Source organism: Podarcis bocagei (genome assembly GCF_964188305.1).
Source record: "Podarcis bocagei genome assembly, chromosome: 5".
In the NCBI taxonomy this organism is placed as follows: Eukaryota; Metazoa; Chordata; class Lepidosauria; order Squamata; family Lacertidae; genus Podarcis; species Podarcis bocagei.
Genome location: NC_138129.1, coordinates 34,429,983 through 34,454,355, shown reverse-complemented (window position 1 = coordinate 34,454,355; position 24,373 = coordinate 34,429,983). Strand labels below are relative to the sequence as shown.

The window sequence follows — 24,373 nt, the reverse complement described above, 5'->3', positions numbered from 1 at the left end:
CCTCCCATATGCCCTCTCATTCCTCCCTATTTCTCTCTTGCAGTAAGCGATTGTGCCTTCCCGTTACGCAGGTTATTGTTGAGCTTTGCAGCACAGTACTGTATCTCTCTCCTCTGCCCTGCTGCTGCCTCCGCCCCTGTTCCTAACCATTAGCCGGTGACCACATGTTGGGTGGGCCACTTGCCTCTTGTGGTTTTCCTCTTCTGTCTGCAGCTCTCGGTTGCTATCGCAGCCAGCTAGCACCAGACAGGAAGGTTACTTCCTTGTGCAACGGAGCAAGGCTGCTTCAGCTCTTTCTCTGTGAGCGGCTTCTTGTGTCTACGCAGCTTAGTTTCTTGGGGCTTCTGCTTTTGCTATGGGAGGACTGGACTGCTAGAAGAAGCTGTCGGCAGGCAAAATGGATCCAGAGAGAGACGGCGGTCATGAAGAAGCAGGCAGACGATTGGGTAAGGAAAGGGAAATTTGACTCAGTCTGGCCCATAACCTTTGAACGTAAATGTGAGCAACGGGTCAGCGTTTCTAAAGGGTTTCTTACACGACTGCTATGCACGGCTATGGGGAAGCATCATAGCTCAGTGGCAGAACCTCTGCTTTGCATGCAGAAGGTCTCAGGTTCAATCTCTGGCATTTCCAGGTTCGGCTAGGAGAGACCCCTTGTCTGAAATCCTGGAGAAATGCTGATGGTCCTGTGTAGACCATGCTGAGCTAGATGGACCAAAGGTGTGATTCAGTATATGGCAGCTTCCTATGACAGGTCAATTATTACTCTGACATTAAAATGCAAGAGACCTGGAGGTTTACTTGTTGGTCGGTGCAATGTTTGACTAGACAAAGCTTGTGTTCTGTCCCTTTAAGGCAGTGGTTCTCAACCTGTGGGTCCCCAGATGTTGATGGACTACAACTCCCATCATCCCTGAGCTTTGGCCTTGCTAGCTAGGGGTGATGGGAGTTGTAGTTCAACAACATTTGGGGACCCACAGGTTGAGAAAGGCTGCTTTAAGCTGCTGTTAGATATATAGTCCGTTACTGGACTACTTCTGCCTTGACTAGCAGTGGCTAAAATGGGGACTGAGGAATAAGTGGTATGGCTCATAAGTGAGGCATCCCCAGACTTGGCTCTCCAGATGTTTTGGGACCACAACTCCCATCATCCCTAGCTAGCAGGACCAGTGGTCAGGGATGGTGGGAATTGTAGTCCCAAAACATCTGGGTTAGCACATAGTGGCTAATTTCCTGGCTATTTCCATTCAATGCAGCAGGTGCCGATACATTGCTTAAGAGAGGCAGAGACTTTTTCTCTAGCTGGGGGAGGACAGAAGGTAGATCTGAATCTCCTGGTGCTTCTGTGGGTGATTGGTAGCAGAGAGAACTTGGGAGAAAGCCAACAGTGGCTTTCTGTGTGAAAGCTGGTACTCAAAAGACAAATTCTTAGGCCAAGAATGTGTTCAGATGTGCTCAGTCACTGAATATTGGGCTTGCCTCCCTTCTGAGTTGCTCTTTCGTACCTGCTTGTGGATCTCAGGGTTCTGTTTTTAAAACAAAGCAAAAGTTGCTGCAAACCTGAAGTCTAACATAGCTCAAGACCGTGGTTTCCTTGTTCTGTGTGTCGCTTATTCCTGATGAGCGATCAGTTGGTATATGTAGAAACTGAAATGGCAAAGGCCTAATACCGCTGCAGATGTTTTGGGGAAGGGGGTTTGGCACTGCTTGCTTCTCCTAGTAATCTGCAGTTCCAGAAATCACAAATGATAAACCTCACCCTCTGTCCCAGAATGCACCTTGCCCCTTCTGTGTGCAGGCCTGGCCCCCGCTCCATATTTTTTTATGGTGCGTTTATTGCATTCCAGCAATTGCTTTCAATATTTTACAGCCTTTTTTGGCCTGAGAAAGTGGAGATTCCCATATTATTAAAACTCGCAGTTCCATGTCGTTGGCAAGTCAACATCAGAAATCCAGCATAATGCAGACACCAAGACCACACAAGCATGTCCCCAGACACAGTTTCTTTTCTTTTCTTTTCTTTTCTTTTTGAATATTTTTTAAATATTATAACAAATATTGGTACAAATCTCATTCATCATGTTATTTACAATTATTCTCCCTCCCCTCCTCTGGACTTCCCTCAACTCCCCCTGGGCTGAGTTATTTAGTTTTATTTATCGTCTCCTGCTTTTGCTACACGAAAATAAAATCCCCAAAATTAAAAAAAAAAAAAAATGATTTCTCTGAAATATCTGTTACTCAAATGAAATTGTGAAAATTTATTCAAATCCTGCCAGTGAATCCGGTCCATTCTGTTGTTTCGGCAAATAAACTGTAAATAGTTCCCAGACTCTTTTGAAGTCCTTTTTCTCCTTCTCTCGTAGTTTATCTGTTAGCTTAGCCAATTATGCATAGTTCATCAGCTTTTCTTTTTAATTTTGTTTTATTCAAAATTAAAACAAGACATATTATCCAAAAACATATCATCCTTGTCCCCCCCCCATTTTTCCTCCTTCCCCTCCTCCCACACAGAACCCACCCACCCCCACCCCCCCCCGACTTCCCTCAGTTCCAGTCTTTGGTTTCTCTGAGACTGCTGTTTTCTGCATGTTACAAAGTTGCATAGATCCTCAAACTATTTAGCTGATTATTATCAATAAAAAGTTTGTGAATGTTTATTCAAAACCTGCCAAGGAGTCCAGTTCTCTTTGTTGCATCTTCAGATACTTTGTAAAGGGTTCCCATTCATCCTTAAAGTCACATTTATCCTTGTCCCATAGCTTACCGGTATATGTCAGTTTTGCCAGTTCTGCATAGTCCATCAATTTTTCTTGCCATGTTCATCAGCTTTTCTTGCCGTTGGTCCTTTGATGGTATTTCTTCCTTCTTCCAATATTGTGCAATCAAGATTCTTGCCACTGTTGTAGCATACATAAATAATGTCCATTTTTCTTTTGGTAGCTCTTGATTTCAGATACATTAAAAAAAGGCTTAAGGGTGTTTAACAAAATTCATTTTAAATATTTTTTTTCAATTCATTGTATATCATTTCCCAATATTTTTAAAATGCATTTGCATTCCCACCACATATGATAAAATGTTCCTTCCTCTTCCTTACATCTCCAACATCTTTTATTTCCTTTCCTAAACATCTTTGCCATTTTCACTGGTGTGATATACCATCTATACATAATTTTCATGTAATTCTCTCCTAATAGTATGCAACCTGTGAATTTTATATCAATTTTCCCCAGCCACAGTTTGACTCTAAGTCAAGATAAAACTTCTGCAAGTTATGACGGCTGCTGTTGGAGGGTACAGATCAGATCAGCATGAGGACAATTCTGATTTAGAGTCATGTGTCACCTGTGACAAATGCATGGCAAGAAAATGAGCATATGGGCCCACCAACCAATTGTTTCTTTGGCTACTAAACATATGTGGCATAGAAATGTCTCGGGGAGGCTAACGTGGGGCTGATTTTTGGCTGTGTGGCAGCAGAACTAAGAGCCTGTGGAGCTCAGGCCAAATGAATGTAAGCAGTTGCAAGTCTGAAAGATTGTGTCAATCTGTCTGGATGCTTAAGTGGTTAGAAGATTATGAATATTTAGATTACGAGGTAAATGTCTATATACACAAACAGCTAACGCTTATGAGTGACTGGGGCCAAAACCAAACTCTGCTGTAAGGAATCGCTGCGTATGGAGGCAATGACCAGTCTCTTGCCCTGGTTTTGCTCTGTATACTCCCTTTTTCCTCAAATGAATCTTTGCACAAATGACCCAAATCTGCACTGGCATATCAGGTGCTTTCTGAGCTGGCCGTTCAGGTTCTACCTGCAGAGACAGTTTGTTTTGACTGCAATCTGACTGATGTAATTGAACAAAATGCTTTGATGTAATTGAACAAAATGCTTTGGGAGTCACTGAGCCATAGGATCCGTTGGAGCCACCCTGCAGAGCAGCCTTGTTGTCAGGCTTGTCAACAATACTTTGGTGCCACAAATAGGAGCCCAGGGCCACAGTGGAGCATGAAGGGGTCTATGATGACTGCTGGGTAATTTGTGCCACGAGGGTTGCTCCATAGACCCCACCATACAATAAATAATACCAAGTGACTCGGAAGCAATCATGCCCTCCAGTTATCATTGGACTACAACTCCCATCATCCCCTCACCATTGTTCATGCTGGCTGGGGCTGATGGGAGATGGGGTCCAACAACAACCAAAGGGCACCTCATCGGCAATCCCTGCAAAAGTAGAACATAGTTGCTAGGCAACTGCAACATTTATTCCCCCCATAGAATAGGCCACATAGCCATTGGATGGCAATAGATGGGCTGTGAGCCTCCTGGGGTGCATAGAAGGGGCAAAGTCAATTTCAGGATGTGTTGCCAGCATTGTCCCACATCTTAGACTTCTGAAAGAGAACTAATGATTTGTTTCGTTCTAACACTCCCATCTGAAAACATTTTCTCTGAAGTTAGACCTATTGATTTGGATGGAGTTAACGTTCAAGTAAGCATGCATAGGACTGGAACCTTATTTTAATTCCCAGATTATGACTATGTTATGATTTGCATGTGAAAAGTGCCTTCCCTTCAGGTAAGCCCAGGGGCATAAAGATGATGGGGGATAACTACTTCGGGGGGGCATGCACCCCCTACACATGCACCCCGACAGATACCATTATTTGCAGTGAGAGAGTAGAGGGGGAACCCCGTAGACACATGCTTTATTGGGTAAAAATGCAAGTTACAGAGGCCCTTCCCGCTTCTGCGTGTTACGGATCTCCCCTTTTTCTACGTGTTGGTTCCACCTGGTCACCCAGGTGAAAGGAGCATCCTTCATTCCCCTGGATAGCTCAGCCAGTAGTGCATGAGACTCTTAATCTCAAGGCTGTGGGTTCGAGCCCCACGTTGGGCAAAAGATTCCTGCATTGCAGGGGGTTGGACTAGATGACCCTCGTGGGCCCTTCCAACTCTACAATTCTATGGTTCTGTGCCATCCACAGAAGAGAAGAGCTGTCACGTTGCAAGGTGCAAGCTTAGATTTCCCTATCTAGTGTTGCTATCCATAGTTCCAAAATAATGAAAATGTAAAATCTGCAGTCTTATGAAATTGAAATACACCACTGAAGGCAGTAATTCCCTCCAGGTTTCTTTGGGGCCTGGTTTGCCACATGTTATTTCTTACTCAAAGGCACAGTGACAAGTGCCCAATCTCCCTTCCTCACATAGTGATTTTGCAGAATGACAAGGAAACAGGGCCACAGAGCTCCTGCCCAGATATGGCCAGGACTGATGTGTGTTGAAGCTCCTTAAGCATTGGGTAGAGATGCAGGAGTGGGGAACTTTTTTCTGTCTACATCCCCTCGTAGGATACCTTGCCAGTGGTGGGCAAAAGAAAGCAGAGCAGTGGATGTAATACGATAATGAAATAATTACTTACAGTGGATGTAATGCAATAAGCAATAGGCATAGCTAGAGTTTCCAGGGAGTAAATTTGTGCATGCTGCTGGTACTTCTTCCTGTTCCTCACTACTCTTATTCTCAATAGAAATATTACAGTGGCAATCTGATCATCATCACCAAGTACAGGACAGTTGTCATTTGCAATTTATTTTCTCCCCCCCCCCTCTCTCTCTCTTTTTTTACAAGTTTAGTTTGTGCATAAAGGGAACATGGTCTCTTGCAATCTATACTGGCCACTAGAGGACACTCATGTCTAAGTTTGCTTTGAATGGAGCACCTGTTTCCTCAGCAAACTAGGTTCTCAAGAGGGAGGGCATTTCTTCTTTGGGTAAGTAATTGATGAAGCTCAGACTGTGGTCAACCCCCTGGATGTTTATGGTTCCATTAAGTCCTTCACACCTGGAAGGAACCAGAAGTGGCTGGTGGGTTTTTGTTGTTTTTGTTGTTGTTGTTTAGTCGTTTAGTCGTGTCCGACTCTTTGTGACCCCATGGACCAGAGCACGCCAGGCACTCCTGTCTTCCACTGCCTCCTGCAGTTTGGTCAAACTCATGCTGGTAGCTTCAAGAACACTGTCCAACCATCTCGTCCTCCATCGTCCCCTTCTCCTTGTGCCCTCCATCTTAGGACATACATGCACAGAGGCACATGCAGCTGCTGCCCCTTGCAGATCACCTCAGGAAGAGGGCTATTGCTCCCTCCCTGCTCATCAAAAGATAGATCTGATCCATCACTGGAGAATCACTGGTTGCATTTCTTCAGGGTTTGGATAGACACCTTTCCTGGAGTTGTCCAGCTGGAATTTTTGGATCATGTGCTCAGCCACTGAGGTATGGAAAGCACTCTCGCAGGGACTGTCAAATTCACATCCAGCAACCCTGCATAAAAATGTTTTTTCTTAAGGTACATGAGTCCTGTTAAAACTATGTCCTGTAAAAAATAGTCTATTGTACAAGTAGATACTTCATAAATAAGTTTACATTATCAGTGTAATTCCTGTTGTGCAAAACTTAAAAGATTAAGTTAAAATGATTAATATTGATTATTCATTATTTTCTGTCTCATTTCAAAAATCATGTGAATCCCAACTAGTCCTGCCATTTGAAAATCATGGGTTAATTCTTTCAAGGAAACCTTGGTCCTGGGTGTCGTAGACCCAGGCCCCATTCGCACCATACATTTAAGGTGCTATGATACCACTATAAATAGTCATGGCTTCCCCCAGAGAATTCTGGGAACTGTGGTGCTGAGTGTTCTTAGAAGCACCCTATGCCTCTCCTAGAACTACAATTCCCAGAGCTCCCTGTGAAGAGGAATTGACTGTCAAACCACTTTGGGAATTGTAGCTCTGGGAGGGAAATGGGAATCTCCCAACAACTCACAGTGTCACCCTTCACAACTGTGACTTGAACCCCTTAAAAATGGGGCTTTCCTCCTCCCTGTGAGTAGATCACAGTCGTTTGGCAGTTGGCCACCCCTGATTTAGGGGAAGCCATGATTGCTTAAAGTGGTGTCCCAGCACCTTAAGCTGACAGCCACACACACCCTTCTTTTCTGAGCCTGCCTGATTAGCTGCAATTGTTCAGGAATAATTTCCCCATGGTAAAACCATTGGGATAAGCCTGACTAAGCCATGAGAAAACCTCTGAGATAAGCCTTAATAGGACTATGATCCTAAGCATATTTACTTAGTGATTGGCTACAGTGAAAACAAGTGGAATTTGGAAATAATAGTGCCATCCTCTAGTCAAAAGAAAGTCCCATTGACTTCAGTGGGTTGAGCTCTCAGGCAGGCATTTGTGTGTAGGATTGTAGACTCAGTTGGGAGTAAGCTCTGTTGAACTCCAAGGCACAGTTAATGTGTTTAGGAATGGAGCCTAAGTGCCTTCTTTCAGCTTCTTTGTCCTTCTTTCTCTCACCACACCAAGGTCAATGTTTGGTCTTTGGGGCATTTGCAAATTACAGGAACAAACAAGAAATTACAGAGAAAAGATATTACAAAGACTCTAGGCTGGGCTGCTGAGAGGGACCCACCCCCAATGGCTCCTGTGACTTAATAGCAACCACATGACCCACAGAAAATCAGTAGGTGAAGCTTTCTCCATTCTGCCATCAGCATCCCTTGACAAGCTGGACCTGCTGAACTTCTGCCTTCTGTGCAGCTGCCAAAGAGGTTCAGGAGCTCCACTAGGGGGAAATGGGTGTGTGCATGGGACTTATGTATTAATTCTTTGCCCTTGTTGGTTGTCGTTTATTTACTCACCCTTCACTCTAAGGTCCTAGGTGTAATAATGCTGTCTTGGCACAGACAGAAGAAATGTTGCCAGTCCCAAAGAACTGTGTCTTAGTCATAAAAGCACAGAGCAGGTCCTGCACAAAGAGCTATTTTGTCAGGGGAAATGCTGGAGTCCGGTGGGAGAGTGAGCCATCCTGAACTGGTGCCTCCTAAGCAATGGTAGCATCTGACCAGGACTTTGGGGACAGATGTCCAGAGCCCAGCAGAATGACCTGGAGCCCCTCACAAATGCAGCAGGGCTGGCTCACCCCCTTTCGAAGTTGGTGAAGTAACACCAATTGCCATCTAAAGGGCCACTACAGGACCAGTCCAGAGTCCCAAATTGCCCAACCCCCACTGTCCCGAAGTGGCGTGAGAGTACTGGGGCAAACCCTGTGCCTGGCAACCTTCTCAGAAATGCCTTTGTACTAGAGGTTGACGTCAATGAGGCATGACGCGCCCGTTGCCTGTGGCTGAGCCAGCTAGGCAGGTTGGTGGCCCGCTTACAGTTTCCACGAAGCTGTTAGCTGCTGTGAATGAGCAGCTCACCCACCTGGAAGCACCAGCAACCATCCTGCAATTAGAAAAGGGGAGAAAGAGAGATCTGCCCAGCTCATTACAATCTCTGCGCAGTAATCCCTCCTCGATACACACCTGCAAGGCAGGGCTGTGTACAGAAAGGAGGAGGCCCACTGAACTGAATGGTTTTTTGCGAGAGATGCTGAAGTTTTTTTTTTTTGGGGGGGGGGGACGAGCAGGGTTGTTCCAAAATGAAAAACCCACATTGACTAGCATGTGTGTTCCTTTGCTTTCCATACAGCTCTCTTCCAGTTTCTCGCTTCTGCTGAAGACATCGGCATGTAAGGCAGTACGCCCCTACTGCAGTTTGTGTAAACTCCCTCAGGTCTTGCCTCCAGTAACAGAAGGGGGCAGTGGCAGAGCAGAGGACAGTGCAGTGCTCTCCCAAGGCTGGTATTTCTGCGCTGACATCATAATAACAGGCTTGCTCAATCAGAACAAAGGTCCATGCAAACCAGCGTCCTGTTCCCAACAGTGGGAAGCCTCTGGGAAGCCCACGAGCGCCCCGGTACCCTGGTATCCAGGGGGCATCTTGGGCTCTAGATCACAAAAGCCTATGCCACAATAAATCTGCCTGTCTTTAAGGTGCCGCAAGACTCTTTTGTTTGTGACCAAGCAAAAGCTTAAAATGCAGTCACTCTTTTTCTCTGCTTGGATCAAAGCTGTTTTGGGGAAAAGTGGCATAATGGTCAGAGCTTTGGACAGGGACCTGGGAGAGCAGGGTTTGAATCCCACTCAGCCATGAAGCACGCTAGGCGGCCTCAGGCCAGTCACCATCTCTTAGCCTAACCTACCTCACAGGGTTGCTGTGAGGATGAAATGAAATGGGGAGGAGGAGAACCATGTACACCACCTCGAGGTCCTTGGAAGAAAAAGGGGGTATATAAATGTAATAAAGAAATATATATTTTATAAGAAATGACAGGTTGTGGCTAATGTTGTTTGTGTGCTGGTTCTCAAATTGGTAGGAGAGTACTGGATGCAAAGATACCTCTCTGTATTTTGCCTCTAAATCAGAGAATTTCTACGTATCTCAAAGTCTTCCTCCATGGAGCTCTACCCGTTTTCTCTTTCTTTCTTTCTTTCTTTCTTTCTTTCTTTCTTTTTTTGTATTAGTTTCAGAGGAGAAAGCCCATACTATGTCTTTAGTAAGCAGCCTTAATAATGAATTCTACGTATGTTTATTTGTGAGTAAGTCATTTTGACTTCAGTGGCACTTGCTTCTGCGTAAACATGGACAGGATTGGGGGTCGTGTGCCACCCAAAACAATGGAATAGGGTGAATATAAGCTAACTTCAGTTGCCTTGCAGTGCAAACCTACCCAGGTTTGCTCACAAGTAAGCTCCGCTAAGGTCAAAGGGGTCTGTCGCCAGGTAGGTGGAAATAGGATGACAGCCTTCCTAGTGACCTAACTTTGAAAGGGTTGCAGTTGGTTTCTTGTAGGCAGCCAACAAAGAAATCCCATGGCACCTTCAGGAGAGATTTGTTGTGATGGAAGCTTTCGTTTCGTGGACTAAAGTCCATTGAAGCAAATGCATGAATTGTTGCTTTGATGATGTTGCATCAAAAGCCGTAGCCAAATCCTGGCCTCAGCCCTGAAGGGGGTCACAGAGAGGAGTGTGGAGTCCGCTGGCCATATGAAAACGTTTTCCGTTTCTGACCCACGGATGACACTTGCTTCACCTTCACCCAATGGAGCAGCAGGTGGCAACTGCCCCCATCAGACTCATTTATATGGGCCTATTCTTGGCAGGGGAGGGAGAAGCAGGCTGGTTTATCTGCTTTGATGAGCAAACAAACACTAGTGATATGAAAAGGGAGAAAAACAGCGTCCTGGGTGAAACTGGCACAAGCTCTGCCAGCTCTCTGGTAATAATTAAACTGTCAGCCCAGATTTCCCGTCAAGGTAGGCTGGCAGAGTCCCAGGTGGCACATATTATGCAAATTTCCTGGGGCGGGAGCTGAGTACCTGTTCTAGGAATTCCCCTAGAGGTGGAGATCAGGTTACTGAAGAACGCCCTATAAAAGGGACAGCTATGGGGAGGGGCTGAGCCATACAGGGAGTGGAGTCACAAATACCTGGGCACAGGTGAGCGGGAGCTGAAGCGTCCAGGACTCTGCCTTAGGAGCTTACTACTGTGTGGATTGATTAACTGCTGTCAGAGTTACCTGCCTGGTAGGTAAAATGGTGGGGGCGTGAAAGGGGGAGAGGATGGATGTGGAGTTGCTGCGCCTGATCTGTGTTGAGCTCAGTTCTCCTTAAGGATGCTGCTGTGGTGCACTTTCTTAGCTGATCAAGTTGCTGCCAAAAAAACAAGCAGCCCCTACCGCCAAGTTACTGATGGAGACTAAAAAATAGGATGCCAGTCACCTTCACTCTCTGCTTATGAGCTTCCAAACGCACCTGACCGACCATCACTGGAAACAGAATGTGGACCAGATGGATTTCTTGGTCAGGACCAGCCAAGGAATTATTATGCTTTTTGAAGCCTTGGAAAAGCGAAAAACGTTTGCCTCCAGTGCCTGTCCATTGGGCAGTTTGTAGTTATCTGGCAAAAGAAAAGGAAAAACATGCTGAGTCTGGGCTGACTTGCTCTCACCGGTTTTCTACTGTAATTTACTAGTTGCATACCTCCAACTTTGCCGTGCGGCTCGCAGATCTGATGGGATCCCTATCCTGCTCAGAGGACTTACAATCTATGGCCATGATGAGGAGGGGAGGGAGAGACATTAGGGATTGGCAGGGATGAGTGATAAATGGATGAGCATGTAAGGCGAGGCTCTCATGATTCAGAACAGGCTGTTTTCACAGAGCCAACAGAGCTTTCTCTCCAATAGCCTGGAGCATCGAGTGGGGGCTGGTGAAGGGCAGAGGGGCTTCTTGAACACACAATGCAATAGCAGGAGCTGGAAGCTTTAGAAGTAGCCTGAGAGTCAACATTGACTTTATGGCTCCAGCCTGAGCCTGGAAAGAGAAGGCAAAAAACAAATTTAAAAAACGGGCTTCTTGGAGGTGTTAGTGAGTCCCAGAGCTGATTAAAGGTTGATGGGCAGGGGACCTTTGTGAAAGTAATAAGCATGAAATCTCTGTTTCTTGTCTCTTTGTCCGTTGCTGTATCGGCCAAGTTTGGGGGAGATGTAATTTCCCTGCCAAAGCAAAGTTGTTGGGACTGTTTCTTTTTATTTCAAGCCAAAAACTTAACAGTGGGCAGTGGGAAAATGATATTTAAAAGTAAATAAATAAAATGAACGATAAAATGAACTAGAAGCGTACCTTGATTTGTTGTGGGAATTCTTCCGCTGCGGTCCATGGACCTACACAATAAATGCTATTCTATTGTGGGAATTCCTTGGTTAGAAATCAGTGGCTTTGTACTTTGGGATCCTGGCTCAGATATTCATGAATCTTGGACAGATCCCAATCACAAGGGGCTTGAAGGACAGGTTGAGAATATGAAAGAGCAGCAGTATGCTGGGAACTAGGTGTACTGGAGGGGTGGAGGGAAAGGCCGTGTTTGATCAAAGCAAGCTCATGAGGGAATGGGGCTGGTGGAGCTGGCTGGATCCATTCCCAAGTCTAACAACTCCAATCTTCTGGCAGAAAATCCCATGGCAGGATCCTGTGAAATCAGCAATCTCATCTCAAACTACTTCAGCGCCATGTACCAGCCAGAAGAAGCACCACCCGACCCAGACCTACTGACCCACCTTGGAGATGATGATAACCTTTCTCTCACTTTGTCTAACACCCAGATGGCCACAGAGACAACAGGTAGGTGTCCACAGCTTATTGCTGCAAGATGCGGGTACAAAATATATATAGGGAACAATGGAGACATCAGGAATAACTTTCTGACAGTAAGAGCTTCTTTGACAGTGGAGCAATCTCCCACAAGAGGTGGTGGACTCTCCTTCCTTGGAGGTTTTTAAGCAGATGTTGGATGACCACCTGTCATGTGTGCTGTAGTTGAGATCCCAGCATTGCAAGGGGTTGGACTAGATGACCATTGGAGCCCTTTCCAGTTCTACAGTTCTGTGATCTCTGAGGGCTCTGCTTCCTACAGCAGCAGGACAAGTATTGTCTATCAGCAAGCCTACTGGAGTAGAGGTTGGAGACTCCTTCCAGTGTGATCTCACCCCCACTTATATAGGTTGAACCCCTGATATCTATGGGGCGATGGGGGGTGCCCCCATAAGATGTCTCCAGTATTAGTTAAACTTAAAGTAGACTCGTTGAAATTAACAGGTATGACTAACCTAGGTCCATTCATTTCAGTGGGTTTACTCCCATAAAACATAGTTGGACAAAACCCCAACTCCCATCAACCCTGGCCATTGGCCATGCTGGCTGGGGCTGATGGGAATTGTAGTCCAACAACACTTGGAGGACATCATGTTGTCTACCCCTGCCCTTCACCAATGCTGGGTGGATGCACATGGTAGTGGGGGCTCCGTGGCCCTCCTGCTGTTGCTGGACTCCCATCATCCCTGGCCATTGGGCATACTGGCTGAAACTGATAAGAGCTGGAGTCCCAACAGCATCTGGGGGGGGTATCAGGGTCCTTACCTCTGATTTACATGAAGTGCTTTGAGCAATTGAACTGTGCCATATAACACTGATAACACTGCCACTCACCTTATTTAAAGATTAGACCCTGCAGAAGATAAGAGGCTGAGTTAAATCCTTGTAGAGAAGTAGAGCTGAGTAGTTTTATACAAGGTGCACTACGTGAAACTCAGGGGACTGTGAAAAGCTACAAAGGGTGGCCATTTTGCAAGGGAATGGCCGCTGGGGCATAAAATAGCTCTGCATGCATTGCTGTTCTTGGCTACATACAGTACGATATTCTAATGAAGTTGTGGCTGCTTAAGCTGGGAGCGGAGAACTGGTGTCCTAAATGACCTCACCCCAGTGGGGAGGGGCCTGCCCAGAGATAAGGGAACAGGTGACAGGTGTGCATGTTAACCCAACCACAGTGACTAAGCGAGATAAACGCTGTGCGTAAGTGAACTGGCCACACCCTGTGCTGCTCAGCCAGCAAGAGTGTTCCAGAGGCTGACTTGGCCGAGCAGAATCCCATGTGGCGCCTGCCCCACTGAGCCCCTTCTCTCCTTCCCTCCCCACCTCTCTGCAGGCAAGCCAACATGGTATGGCGAGATGCCACACTGCTGGAGCAGGGCTCAAGTGCTGGAGTGGATCAGCTACCATGTGGAGAAAAACAAGTACGATGCCAGTGCCATTGACTTCTCCTGCTGCAATATGGATGGCTACACACTTTGCCAATACACGCGGGACCAGCTGGGACTCATCTTCGGGCCCCTTGGCGATGAGCTCTACGACCGCCTGCACGAAATCAGTAAGTGCAGGGTGCCCTTCCTTTGATGCAGAAGGACTTGAGGGAATTGCATTTGGGCCCCAAGGCTAGAACCATATCAGCTCACAGTGGTTGGCTCAAGCGGAGAGGCTTTCAGAAAAACAGGCGCTGGTGCAAAGTCACGATGCACAGCAAAAGGGTTGCAATCTCGTGTTACTGGCCCCACGCTTGGGCCTTTTCACACCAGCCACACCATGTTTACAAATGGCAAGCTTTTGCAATGGCTTTATCCTCATGCCAGGAAAATCTCTGCTTGCTAAGTTACTGTGTGTCCAGCTGTTTCTCAAACCGAAAGAGCAGGACCTGTGAAAAAGAGTGGCAGCTCTATCTAGGCAGCATCCCATGACCCAATGGTCCCTCTTGACCAGGAGGGGCACTCCCATATTTCTGGTCCCAGTCGTCTGTAAATCAGTGCCACCATTTAGCCCCCAATACCAAGGGCTGAGAATCTTTTAGCTTGTTCCTGAATCAAGGAAGAAAGCAGGGGCAGTACAGAGTAGCGCTTGGTCTTGTTATTCACAAAGAATGTACTTTTCTCCCTCACTTGTAGCATCTGTCCCGGATGAACTTGGCTGGATTATGTCTGTGCTAAGGAGCGAAGATGTCTCTCAAGAGGCCCTTCTGGACTCCAGCCCATTAGGTGAGGGAAAAAATGTATTTGTTTGCTCTGCTTTGTGGTTAATTGCCTATGGTCTCTCTCCCTCTGTGTGTGTACACATTTAACCCTCAACTTCTCCCTTTATTTGTTCCTAGAACTGGGAAATTCCTACAATCAGGATTACCTGGAAGAGATGAAGTTAGCAAACATCTTCTCCCAGTCTGACCTTGGCTACATCTCTGGGGCCATGTCACCAGACAGCTCAGCTTCTCTAGCAGGTATGGATCCTCCCTCCACCAATTCTGTCTTGGCACCTGTAACAAACTACAGCTCCCATAATTCTTTGTGGGAAGCCAGGGCTGCTTAAAGTGGTATTATAGTACTTTAAATGGAATGGCATGAAAGTGGCCTAATATTTTCTCAGATTCCAATGGGTGCTCATAGAGGGTACTTGCTGAATCCCACAATTACAGTTAGAACATTGGTGACTAAAGGGCTCTTAGAAGAAGCTGACCTTCCATTCTTCTCCTTTCTCAGGGACGATGTCTCAGAGCCCTCAGTCTCAGGACTCCGGTGGAAGTGACCTAGATCTCGACCCCATAGACATGAAGCACTGCCACTTTTCTGATGGTAAGATATAGAGGGGATTATCAACGGGAGGTCTTTATTTTAGGAAAGTACAAGTTTGTGTTTGTACACACATTTGCCTTAGCAACTTCACCAGCACAGCAGCTTGCATTGTCAAAGGCAAACGAGTTAGATGGAAGACAAAGATTACTGACTCACCATAAACAACAGTGGAGAGATGTAGGGCACAGTTCGTGTTGAAAGGGGAAATGAGAGTGTGTATCATATTGGGCTTGGCAAGGATAGTATTGGGTTTTTTAAAATATAAAATCCTGACTCTGCAAAAGAAGGGACAAATTTGGAGATTAATCAGAGTAGCTCTGACACAGCTTAACTGCAAAAAAATGTATTTATCTGAAGCATTTATACATTGCCGTTCAGCCAAAAAGCCCCCCCCCCCAGGGGCTTATTAATGCTAAAGCCGGGTATACTGAAATCAATCACTACAACAGAACTGGGATATAAACACTTCTGTAGGCAGAAATGGTTAGAGCCCAGTTTTGAACTGCAGGTTTGTATCATCCAGAGAGAGAGCTGATTTTATCCATTGTTAGAAATTCTGGCTCTCAAGTGCTACACCCCCTTTTAAGGTGGGTGCTGAAAGATGCCAGTTTAAGGATTGTGGTCTTTCAATCTAGAAGAAGCTTAGTGGTAGAACATCTGCTTTGCAGGAAGAAGGTTCCAGGTCCGTCCCTGGCTATCTAGGTAGAGCTTGGAAAAATTTCCTGTCTGAATATCTGGAGAGCTGGTGCCAGGCAGTGTAGATACTGAGCCAGATGGACTAACGCACTGACTCAATATAAGGCAGTTTCCTGTGTTCCTGTTTAATCTCACTTCAGGCCCTCTGGGGGATAAGGCTAAGCATGTCCTCCTCCTTCCCTTTTCTACAGGTGACTACGCAGAATATAAGAAAGAAGATCTCAAGAAGCGGAAAAGGGGACGGCCCAGGAAGGTCAGCAAGGACAGCAGAGACTGCCTGGAGACCAAGAAAAGCAAACACTGTAAGTGAATCTCTCACACTTGGGCAGGGACAGTTCAGGGATATTTTGCTATTGCATGCAATCCAAGTGTTTTGCCCCCAACACCTTCTGCACCACCACACAGATTAAGGGCACTGAAGGAGCATACAAATGTCTTGCCGTGCTGTGTAACCACTTGACAAGACAGCTCCATGGCAAGGATTCTCATACCTAATCCATTAGAACAGTCAGAGAGGCTGCTTGCAAACCAATGCCCTTTATTCCTCCTGAGTAGGGACAGGGGTCATACAGCTTATCAACTTCATGCATACTGAAATGTCCCCCTTCATAACAGTTCCTCAGATGCAGGGCTGAGTGACTCCAGCTCTGCTATTGGCCAAATATTCTGCCTCCTTGGGAGGTGTGCAGCCTTCTCAAAGGGACAGCCAAGTTTCTGGTGCCATGACGTTGCCACGTAAACTGATTTATGCCCTGGTTTGGCATTCAGTTGGCCTCAAAGGCTAGGGACTGTTCTGTTCCTCCAGATAGTTTGAATAATATGACCTCCCTGCTCTCTTTTTTTCATGACCAGCTCCAAGAGGGATCCACCTATGGGAATTCATCCGGGACATCCTAATTCACCCAGAGATGAATGAGGGGTTGTTGAAGTGGGAAGACCGACGAGAAGGCATCTTCAAGTTCCTGCGCTCTGAGGCAGTGGCTCAGCTCTGGGGGCAAAAGAAAAAGAACAGCAGCATGACCTATGAGAAGCTGAGCAGAGCCATGAGGTATGTACTTGTGCATTTCAGTCTGGAGTGGAGAACCTGAAGCTTTTCTGATATGGTTGCCAGCTCTCAACAGCCCCAGCCAGCATGGCCAATGGACAAGGGCTGATGGGAGATGGGCCTATCCTTGATTTGTGGATATTTTAAAACCACCCTTCAGTCCTCCTCCTCCTCATCCCATGGCAGTTTTTCATGGAAATACAAAAACAATTAAAATCAAATTAAAACAGATAGTGGGGCTGAAACGATGTTTAAAGAGGTCTGGAGGAATACTATGATCTCTGGCTGACATTGAAAGGACAGCAAAGAAGGTAGCACTATAGTCTCCAGAAGCAATTCTGGTGTTGAGGAAAATCAGAGCTAGAGAGATCAAGGGGAGCAAATGGACACAGGGGTAGCAAGGGGTGGAAACATGAGCAAATGCAGTTGCTGGAGGCCGGCCTTGGCCAGCCTGATGACCTCCAGATGTTTTGGACTACAACTCTCATCAATTCCATCACTGGCTGCAGAAAGGTTCCTTGGTAGCAGGAAACAAGTTTAACCCCAAACTGCTTCACACAAAGTGGGCTCTGAGGATGGGTTTGAAGAAGAGAGAAGTGGCACCATGAAGAAGATTTGGGAGGGAGCCCCATGCACTACGGGGCAGGGAGCACAAGAGAGCACAAAAAGAGTGTTTTGATTTGGATGACAGAAACCTTGCGTCTCTAACTCCTCACTCTGCTCCAAAGGTTTGTTGGTCAGCTATGAATAAGTCACAACCGCCTATGTCACTGGGCTGTGATGGCAGTCAGCTTGGAGCTTTGTGTTCAAGACAATCTCATATCTGATTGTGTACTACACTATATTATTCCACCCTTCTTGTAGCAGCTACTCTACCATAATATGTTCCTAGTCCTCTTTGTTTCTCCTAGGACTGCTTTTTTATTTTTCCTTTTTTAAAAAAAGTGTAGCCCTAACACTGTCCTTCCTTCCTTCCTTCCTTCCTTCCTTCCTTCAGGTATTACTACAAGCGGGAGATCCTCGAACGAGTGGATGGCCGGCGACTGGTGTACAAATTTGGGAAGAACTCCAGTGGGTGGAAGGAGGAAGAGGTTCAAGACAGGAGCTAAGAGCTGCAAGAGCCACACACGGACTTGGACATGGCCCATCCTTGCTCAGAGGAGCATCTCTGAGCACAGTATGCACTGACGTGGGCTCTGTGCCCCTTAAACTGCTATCTCCAGCAGTGTGTGTTAGACTCCAGCCCTTCTATGGGGCAAAGTGTGTGTTCTGGCTCCTAGCTGGGAGCTCAGGTAATTACAGCTGATATTTTGGCTCAAGTAGGTTATTGTGAACCATTATTACTTTGTTGCAATTGGACTCTGGCTGACATCTTGGCTCTGGATAGGATTACAACGCCTTTGGCTGTCTGCTGCACCGCACAGGGCTCATCAAGGCAGAAGGAACTGGGTGTTCCCGGCAATTTGCTTTGTCCCAGGAGGCCATTCACAGGACATTCAACGGTCTGCTGATTCACAGAGAATGCCATGGCCAACTGTGCATAGGGAAGGAAGATTTGCCACAGTGCCATCAGAATATGGGAATGCTGATACCCAGTTTGGAGTAGTACCGTAATTGGAAGTGAAGCTTCCCACCCAGATGCAGACTAGTTGGTGGCTAATGTTCCTGTTTAACAGGCAGAACTTAGCTGGTCAGTCTTTGAATGTAGGACTCCAATAATTATGGATTTCACATTGCTTTGGAAGGCAGAGTTCAGGAGCCTCTTCATTGGCTCTTCCCCAGTCAAAACATTATTGGGGGGGGGGTCTTCTTCCCAGAAAGCACAGCAGCCTTCCCTATGAATTGCATCTTTTCACTCTTAATTTATGTGATATATGTAAGTGTGTTTATATAATGTACATAGATATCTATTTTTTTCATAACTAAAGTTGTGTGATTGTATCAGGAAGCACTGGGCATTTTCAGAACCGATGATTGTTGTTGCTAATATTCAGCTGGGCTGAACGAAAAAGGAAATCTTTTATTTTGAAATCAAAGTGTTTGTAGGGTGTTGTACTCGCTCAGTGACTCCAGGAGAGCCCTGCGTGATGTACAGGCCTCCTGCTTTTTAATAATAATTAACCAATAAATCATTGTTTGTTGGTTTTTAATCTCTGTGTGCTGTATATTGACAAATGTTCTTAAGGGAAGAGAATAGATGTTCATCAGGCTTGGATAGAGAGGGATACCCTTTTCTTCTATCCAGCATGTGTCTCTCATGTTCACATCATAGAAACATGTCCCTCATTGAAAGACGTTCCTAGCTCTCTGATCAGAGATGGGGAAACCTGGAGCCCTCTAGATGTTTCTGGACTAAAATCCCCACCATTCCTGACCTTTGGCCATGCTGGCTGGGGCTAATTTTTCAAGAGGTGCAAGAGAATGTTAACTTTAATCCATTCCTATCCTACTTTGTTCAGTAAGGAAATAATACACATGAAAAGTCCTGTTAATCAGACCAAAGGACCAAAAATTCCAGCAGTAAGACATGAAGGCAACAGATGTCCTTCCTCTGCTACCATAATCCACAGTTGCTCTCTGGTCTCTAGAAAACACAGCACAGCAGTGAGCACTCAAAGATCCTTTTATGTAAGGTAAATCACTGAATGGAGGGAGACACAGGTCAATTATATTGCACATACATTGCATGCTGAAAATCCCTGTTGCAATAATATTCCTCTCTCAAAAGCCGTTCAACCTACCATATTTTGGCTGTTGGGTAGAGGAAGGTTCTGTCTGCTTTATCATCTCATCTCTCCTTGCAAGTTTGTGCCATCCTCTAGGCATCCAGTCTTCCACTGCCACACACACATTTGTGCTCTTTGAACACCCAAATTCTCTGAGAGAGGTTAGAGGGACTGAGTTTCCCATGTCTAAACAAACAGCAGTTTTCTATTTGCCTCATCAGTCTTCAAAGTTCTCTACACAGATGTTATTTACACCACACACACACACACACACCCGTCCCAATATGCAAATACCACCTCAGAAACTGCACAATACCATTTCCACTGCTAAGCATTCAGAAAACATCCCTCGTGACTCAGAAACACACAACCACCCAATTTATTTTATGACTCAGGTGCACACAATTACCACTATTTGTGTTTTAGGGACTTAAGATATGAAGAGTCATAATTCCAGTTTCATGGATTTCTCCAGACAAACAACTGTAGGGCCCATTTTGTTCATAATCGAGGGAAGAGGTAAAGAGTTGAATCAATGAGGCATGAATAGATACTACTCGGTTTACCCTCCCCCCCCATGAGTAAGTAGCCTTGTCAATCCAGCCATTAATTCAAAACACTTAAGGCTTTCTTTGTAATGTAAAGGTTGGGGGGGGGAGGGAACCCTTCTCCCACTCCCCACTCCAAATAGGGGCTGTGCAAAAACTCTCAAACTTCCCAAAACAGTGTTTAAACTAGAGCACACGTTTGAAGCATGGAGAGAGGGTGTCTTGGTGTGAGAGTGTCAACATGCTAGCACCAAACAATTTTTTAATAAAATTACATCAGCAAAACAAACATTAACACCCAATATGAACTTTTAAATCCAATGACAAATGAAACTTTCTGAGTTATTTGCCTAGTGTCAATTGAAACTTTCTGAGTTATTGCTATAGCAGCTACTTTTCGTACCCTGTTTAGCTGTGGCTGAAGGAGGATTTAAGACTCTGGTCAGCAACTAACTGTACTTGCTGCGCGATAGCTTTGAGAAATGGGTGGGCTGAAACCCCTGTTCTCCCTCACCAAGTGGGTGATTGGGGAATATGTGGGAATATGTGATACAACTATAAATGGTCATGGCTTCCCCCAAATGATTATGGGAGCTGTAGTGTGTTAAGGGTACAGTGAGTTGTTAGGGAGACCCCTATTCCCCTCACAAAGCTACAATTACTTGAGTTTCCTGTGAAGAGGGAATCATTGTTAAACCAGTCTGGAAACTGTACCTCTGGGACGGAAATAGGAATCTCCTCACAACTCTCAGCATCCTTAACAAACCACATCTCCCATAATTCTTTGGGGGATTGTTTAAATTGATATCATAGCACTTTAAATGTATGGTATGGATGTGGCCCTAGTTTCATTGCTTCAGCTGCCTCTCCTTCCAAACTTCTCTTTTTTTCTTGATTAATCAACTGAAGGAATCAGGCATCACTCTTCAAAGGGACAGATTTGGCACAGGAGGCCTGTTGCTGACTTTAATCTGATTTCAGAGAATGGGTTTGGGAAATACCAACACAGTGCATTAAAATCCGACTGTATCGCTTTGCCAGGGGATAGTTGCCAATCACCTGAAAACACGTAACCAGGTTTTCCAGTCAATGATGGAGATTTTGTTTCCCATCCTTCCTCCAAGAAGCTCAAGGTGGATTACAAGGTCTAGAGTCCGCAGACACACCCTTTGTTATCCTTTTATGACTCCGAGAGATAGGTTGAGCTGAGAGAAAGAAAGAAAGAGAGAGTAACTGGCCCAAGGTCATCCAGAGAGCTTCAAGGCTCAGCAATGATCTTAACTGGGCTATTTCTACACTCAGTCCAGTTCTCTGCCCACTGGACTAAACAGACATTTTCACCAGGTAAATCAATCCCATATACATGTCACAGAGGTACCAACTATGGTTTAAAAGGTAGATCCTTTTATTTTCTTAGCAGAAAACTGTTTTCAGGCTTCCCAGAGGCAGGAGGCTGGGCACCATAGCTTTTGGCCTGACCCAGTTCTTGTGTACGGTACTAAATTATAATAATGTTTGATATTTCCCAACATCCAAATCTTTTCGCCAGAAGTAAGCACCTGCCCTCCCCCAATATTTATGTTTGAAATCACATCTTAAATGACACTCCTCGTCAGCAAAGTTCATGGCCAAAGCTTATATGACAAATGGGAGGTTTGGGGTTTAAGCTTGCCTGGAAATCAACTCTTTGGACCTGGAAGCCCTGTTGCCAACTCTGAACATGCTCAAAAACACTCTCCTTAAGCCAGCGGGCAAATGCAGGAAAAATAAAAGTCCTGGTTAATCCATAGTCTGTGTCACTGTCAGTTGCCAAGGTGGGAGGGGGAAGACAGCGGGGAGCCTCGCATGGTTCAGGCACAGCAGCGGGAGCCGCCAATTGACTCTGCCACTGTGTCTGCTTCAGGTTGATGTCTCTGCCACCTTGTCCCTCTCCCTGTTGATAAACAGCAGCAACACCTGCCATTGGGAAGCCAGGTGAGCAGCACCGCTTTGGCCGCACCACCAGCCACGGACATTTTGAACAGCAGCTTGGCTACACGTCTCGTCTTCACTATCTCGTTTACAAAAAAGTAACTAGACATAGCAGTGGTGAGGTGATGCTCTGAAGGAGGGAAGCAACAAATCTACTACATGGCACAGAACCTGGAAGAACAAACGTATATGGTATACCACACCCAATCAAAACGCAGCCCATATTAACATCACAGTTATGTCGTGCACACATCATAGTTGTGACAAAGACAAATGTGCTCAGAATATTTCTAGACTATTTTTGTGTGAGATTCAATCCCATATAGGCAAATTGGGTTGATTCAGAGGCATTAAGCAACAAATACATTCTTTCTTTCTTTCTTTCTTTCTTTCTTTCTTTCTTTCTTTCTTTCTTTCTTTCTTTCTTTCTTTCTTTCTTTCATGCTCCCAGGCTTTGGAGTTCTCATTTTACTTCTCCCTCAGGTGCCCAGCATTGTATTATTTATTTGGTGCTCCCCATATCCCTGTCTAGTATCTTCCCTAACTAGTATCTTCAGGGTTAAACAGAGAAAGGATAAACAGAAAGGTTAAACAGAGTTATGGGTAATGGAAGAGCATGTGACCTTTTATATGTTGTTGGACTACAACTCCCATCATCCTTGGCTCTGCTAGCTGGGGTTTGTGGGAGCTGGAGCCCAACAACATCTGGAGGGCCACAGGTTCCCCCTCCCTGCTCAATAATAATGTCTGCGTGACTTTAGGGTTTCCCATTTGTCTGCACTTAAAAGTGGGTTACTTATATAGGCATTATGGTCATCACAGATGAGCTGTGACTAGGGCTGCCTATGGATTTGGAGCCAACATACGTCAAAGGCTGCCTCCTCCCAGATGTCTCATCTTAAATTCTATAGCTGACTGACTAGCACATCACTATCTATGGTGATCTAGTCTGGGGAACAAAGGAACAACAGGGCAGCCTAATGATGGATGTTCCACAGTTAGGGCATTCCTCCCCCTTGAAAACCTGCCAAAAGTCAAGTGTGAACATTGTTTAGCAGTGCCAGCCCTACCATTAGGCAAAATGAGGCAGCCAGGAAGCAGATACTCATTCAAACCCCACAATAACCATGTGAGGTAGGCTAGGTTGAGAGGCAGTGACTCGCCCATAGGGACTTCATAGCTGATTGGGGATTTGAAGCCTGGTCTCTCCGGTCCTAGTCCAACCCTCTAACCACTGCACCACCCTAGCTGGAGTTCAACCTGCCTGCAGAAAGCAAGGCATTCAGTTGCTGGTCGATTATTCCTCTGCTATTAAAAAGTGAAAATCTGAATCAACTGTTGTTTGAACATCTTGGTACCTGTCCCAAAGACCTCACAACAGGGTGTGCTTATACCTTTAAATAAACAGCCTAAAGCTTCAGGCACTGGTTTCTTTGCAACAGGCAGCATCCTTGCCCTCTATGCCACTTGAGCTGGGATAGGTTGGAAGCGAGGGAGAAGGAAGCATAGTTGTAGCATGAAGTAATGACGCTCAGGCGAGAACAGGTTGAGGGGGGAGAGAAGGGCACAGTTGGGGTGGGTGAGGTATTTATTTTCAGTCAATAGGTAACGCGGTAGGATTGGCAGGCGGGCAAGAGAAGCTTGTCACGCATCCTCCACTCTGGCAAGCTCGTCATGTTTGCCGAGGCTCCGGCTTGGTGGATCTTGTTACCCAACAGGGCTGGGAGAATGTTTAACCAACTCGGGTTGCAGCAGAGCAACTCCTGCCTCCGTTCCAGCCGTGATCCACACTGCAGTAGCAGCAGCAGCAGCACCCTGGTCTGCAGAGCAACAAAGGAAGCAGGGGGATGAGACTGAGAGTGGTCTCTTGTGCAATTTGGGGGTGGGTGGGATGGGACTGGAAAGGACTGTGGCATCAAGGCTGGGGGCAGGCGAGCAAGAGTATTGAGGGATCCTTAACACACGTCCAAGGAAAGAGGTTGCCTTCAGCCTGATTTGCCTTATTAAGCAGGAGGTGTCCCAGGGCGATCTTCCTATGAGCAAATCCTAGACAGTTCGCGCTCCTAGAAGCAGCTGTTCCTGGAAAGATTTCCTCTGGGGGCTGGGAGGGGAGAGGTTGCTCAGGGAGGGTGTGTCCTTCTCTGCCACAGAGGTGCTGCTGAGGTGCAAGATCAACTGGTAATTCTAGGGCCTCATTTTCCTCCAGTTTGCATCCTGCCTCTTTCCTCTCACAGAGCCTGGAGCTAATAAATCCACCATTCCAGTTCTGGCTTACAGTGGCCTATCTATAGCAATGAGTCCCCAACAATGTGTAGGGCACGTGCTGAAAGCCACGATGGCTTCCCTCTGCCTCCGCAATTGGAGGCAGCAATGTTTCTGAATGCCAGTTGCTGGAATCTACAGAAGGGGAGAGGGCTCAAATCCTGCTTGTGGGTTTCCCACAGCAATCTGGGTAGCCATTGTGAGAACAGGATAC

General features: G+C 46.0%; 1 protein-coding gene across 2 annotated transcripts; it reads left to right on the top strand.

Moving 5' to 3' along the window:
• The first annotated feature begins 382 nt into the window (after positions 1-382).
• ELF3 (E74 like ETS transcription factor 3) lies at positions 383-18,802 on the top strand. Of its 2 annotated transcripts, none has more exons than XM_081194756.1 (9): positions 383-446; positions 11,910-12,080; positions 13,444-13,665; positions 14,234-14,323; positions 14,437-14,559; positions 14,819-14,911; positions 15,799-15,909; positions 16,460-16,655; positions 17,650-18,802. In XM_081194756.1, exons 1-9 carry the CDS (start codon positions 398-400, stop codon positions 17,759-17,761), a joined length of 1,167 nt encoding a protein of 388 aa, XP_081050882.1. In that variant the 5' UTR covers positions 383-397; the 3' UTR covers positions 17,762-18,802. The 2 variants fall into 2 exon arrangements, with proteins under 2 accessions (XP_081050882.1, XP_081050883.1); XM_081194757.1 differs by lacking the exon at positions 383-446 and adding an exon at positions 10,346-10,484.
• The last annotated feature ends 5,571 nt before the right edge of the window (positions 18,803-24,373 follow it).

Coding starts and splice junctions, on each gene's coding strand:
- ELF3 (XM_081194756.1), top strand. CDS start 398: ATGGATCCAGAGAGAGACGGCGGTCATGAAGAAGCAGGCAGACGATTG. Junction 14,324..14,436: donor TCTGGACTCCAGCCCATTAG/GTGAGGGAAAAA, acceptor ATTTGTTCCTAG/AACTGGGAAATTCCTACAAT. Junction 16,656..17,649: donor AAGCTGAGCAGAGCCATGAG/GTATGTACTTGT, acceptor TCCTTCCTTCAG/GTATTACTACAAGCGGGAGA.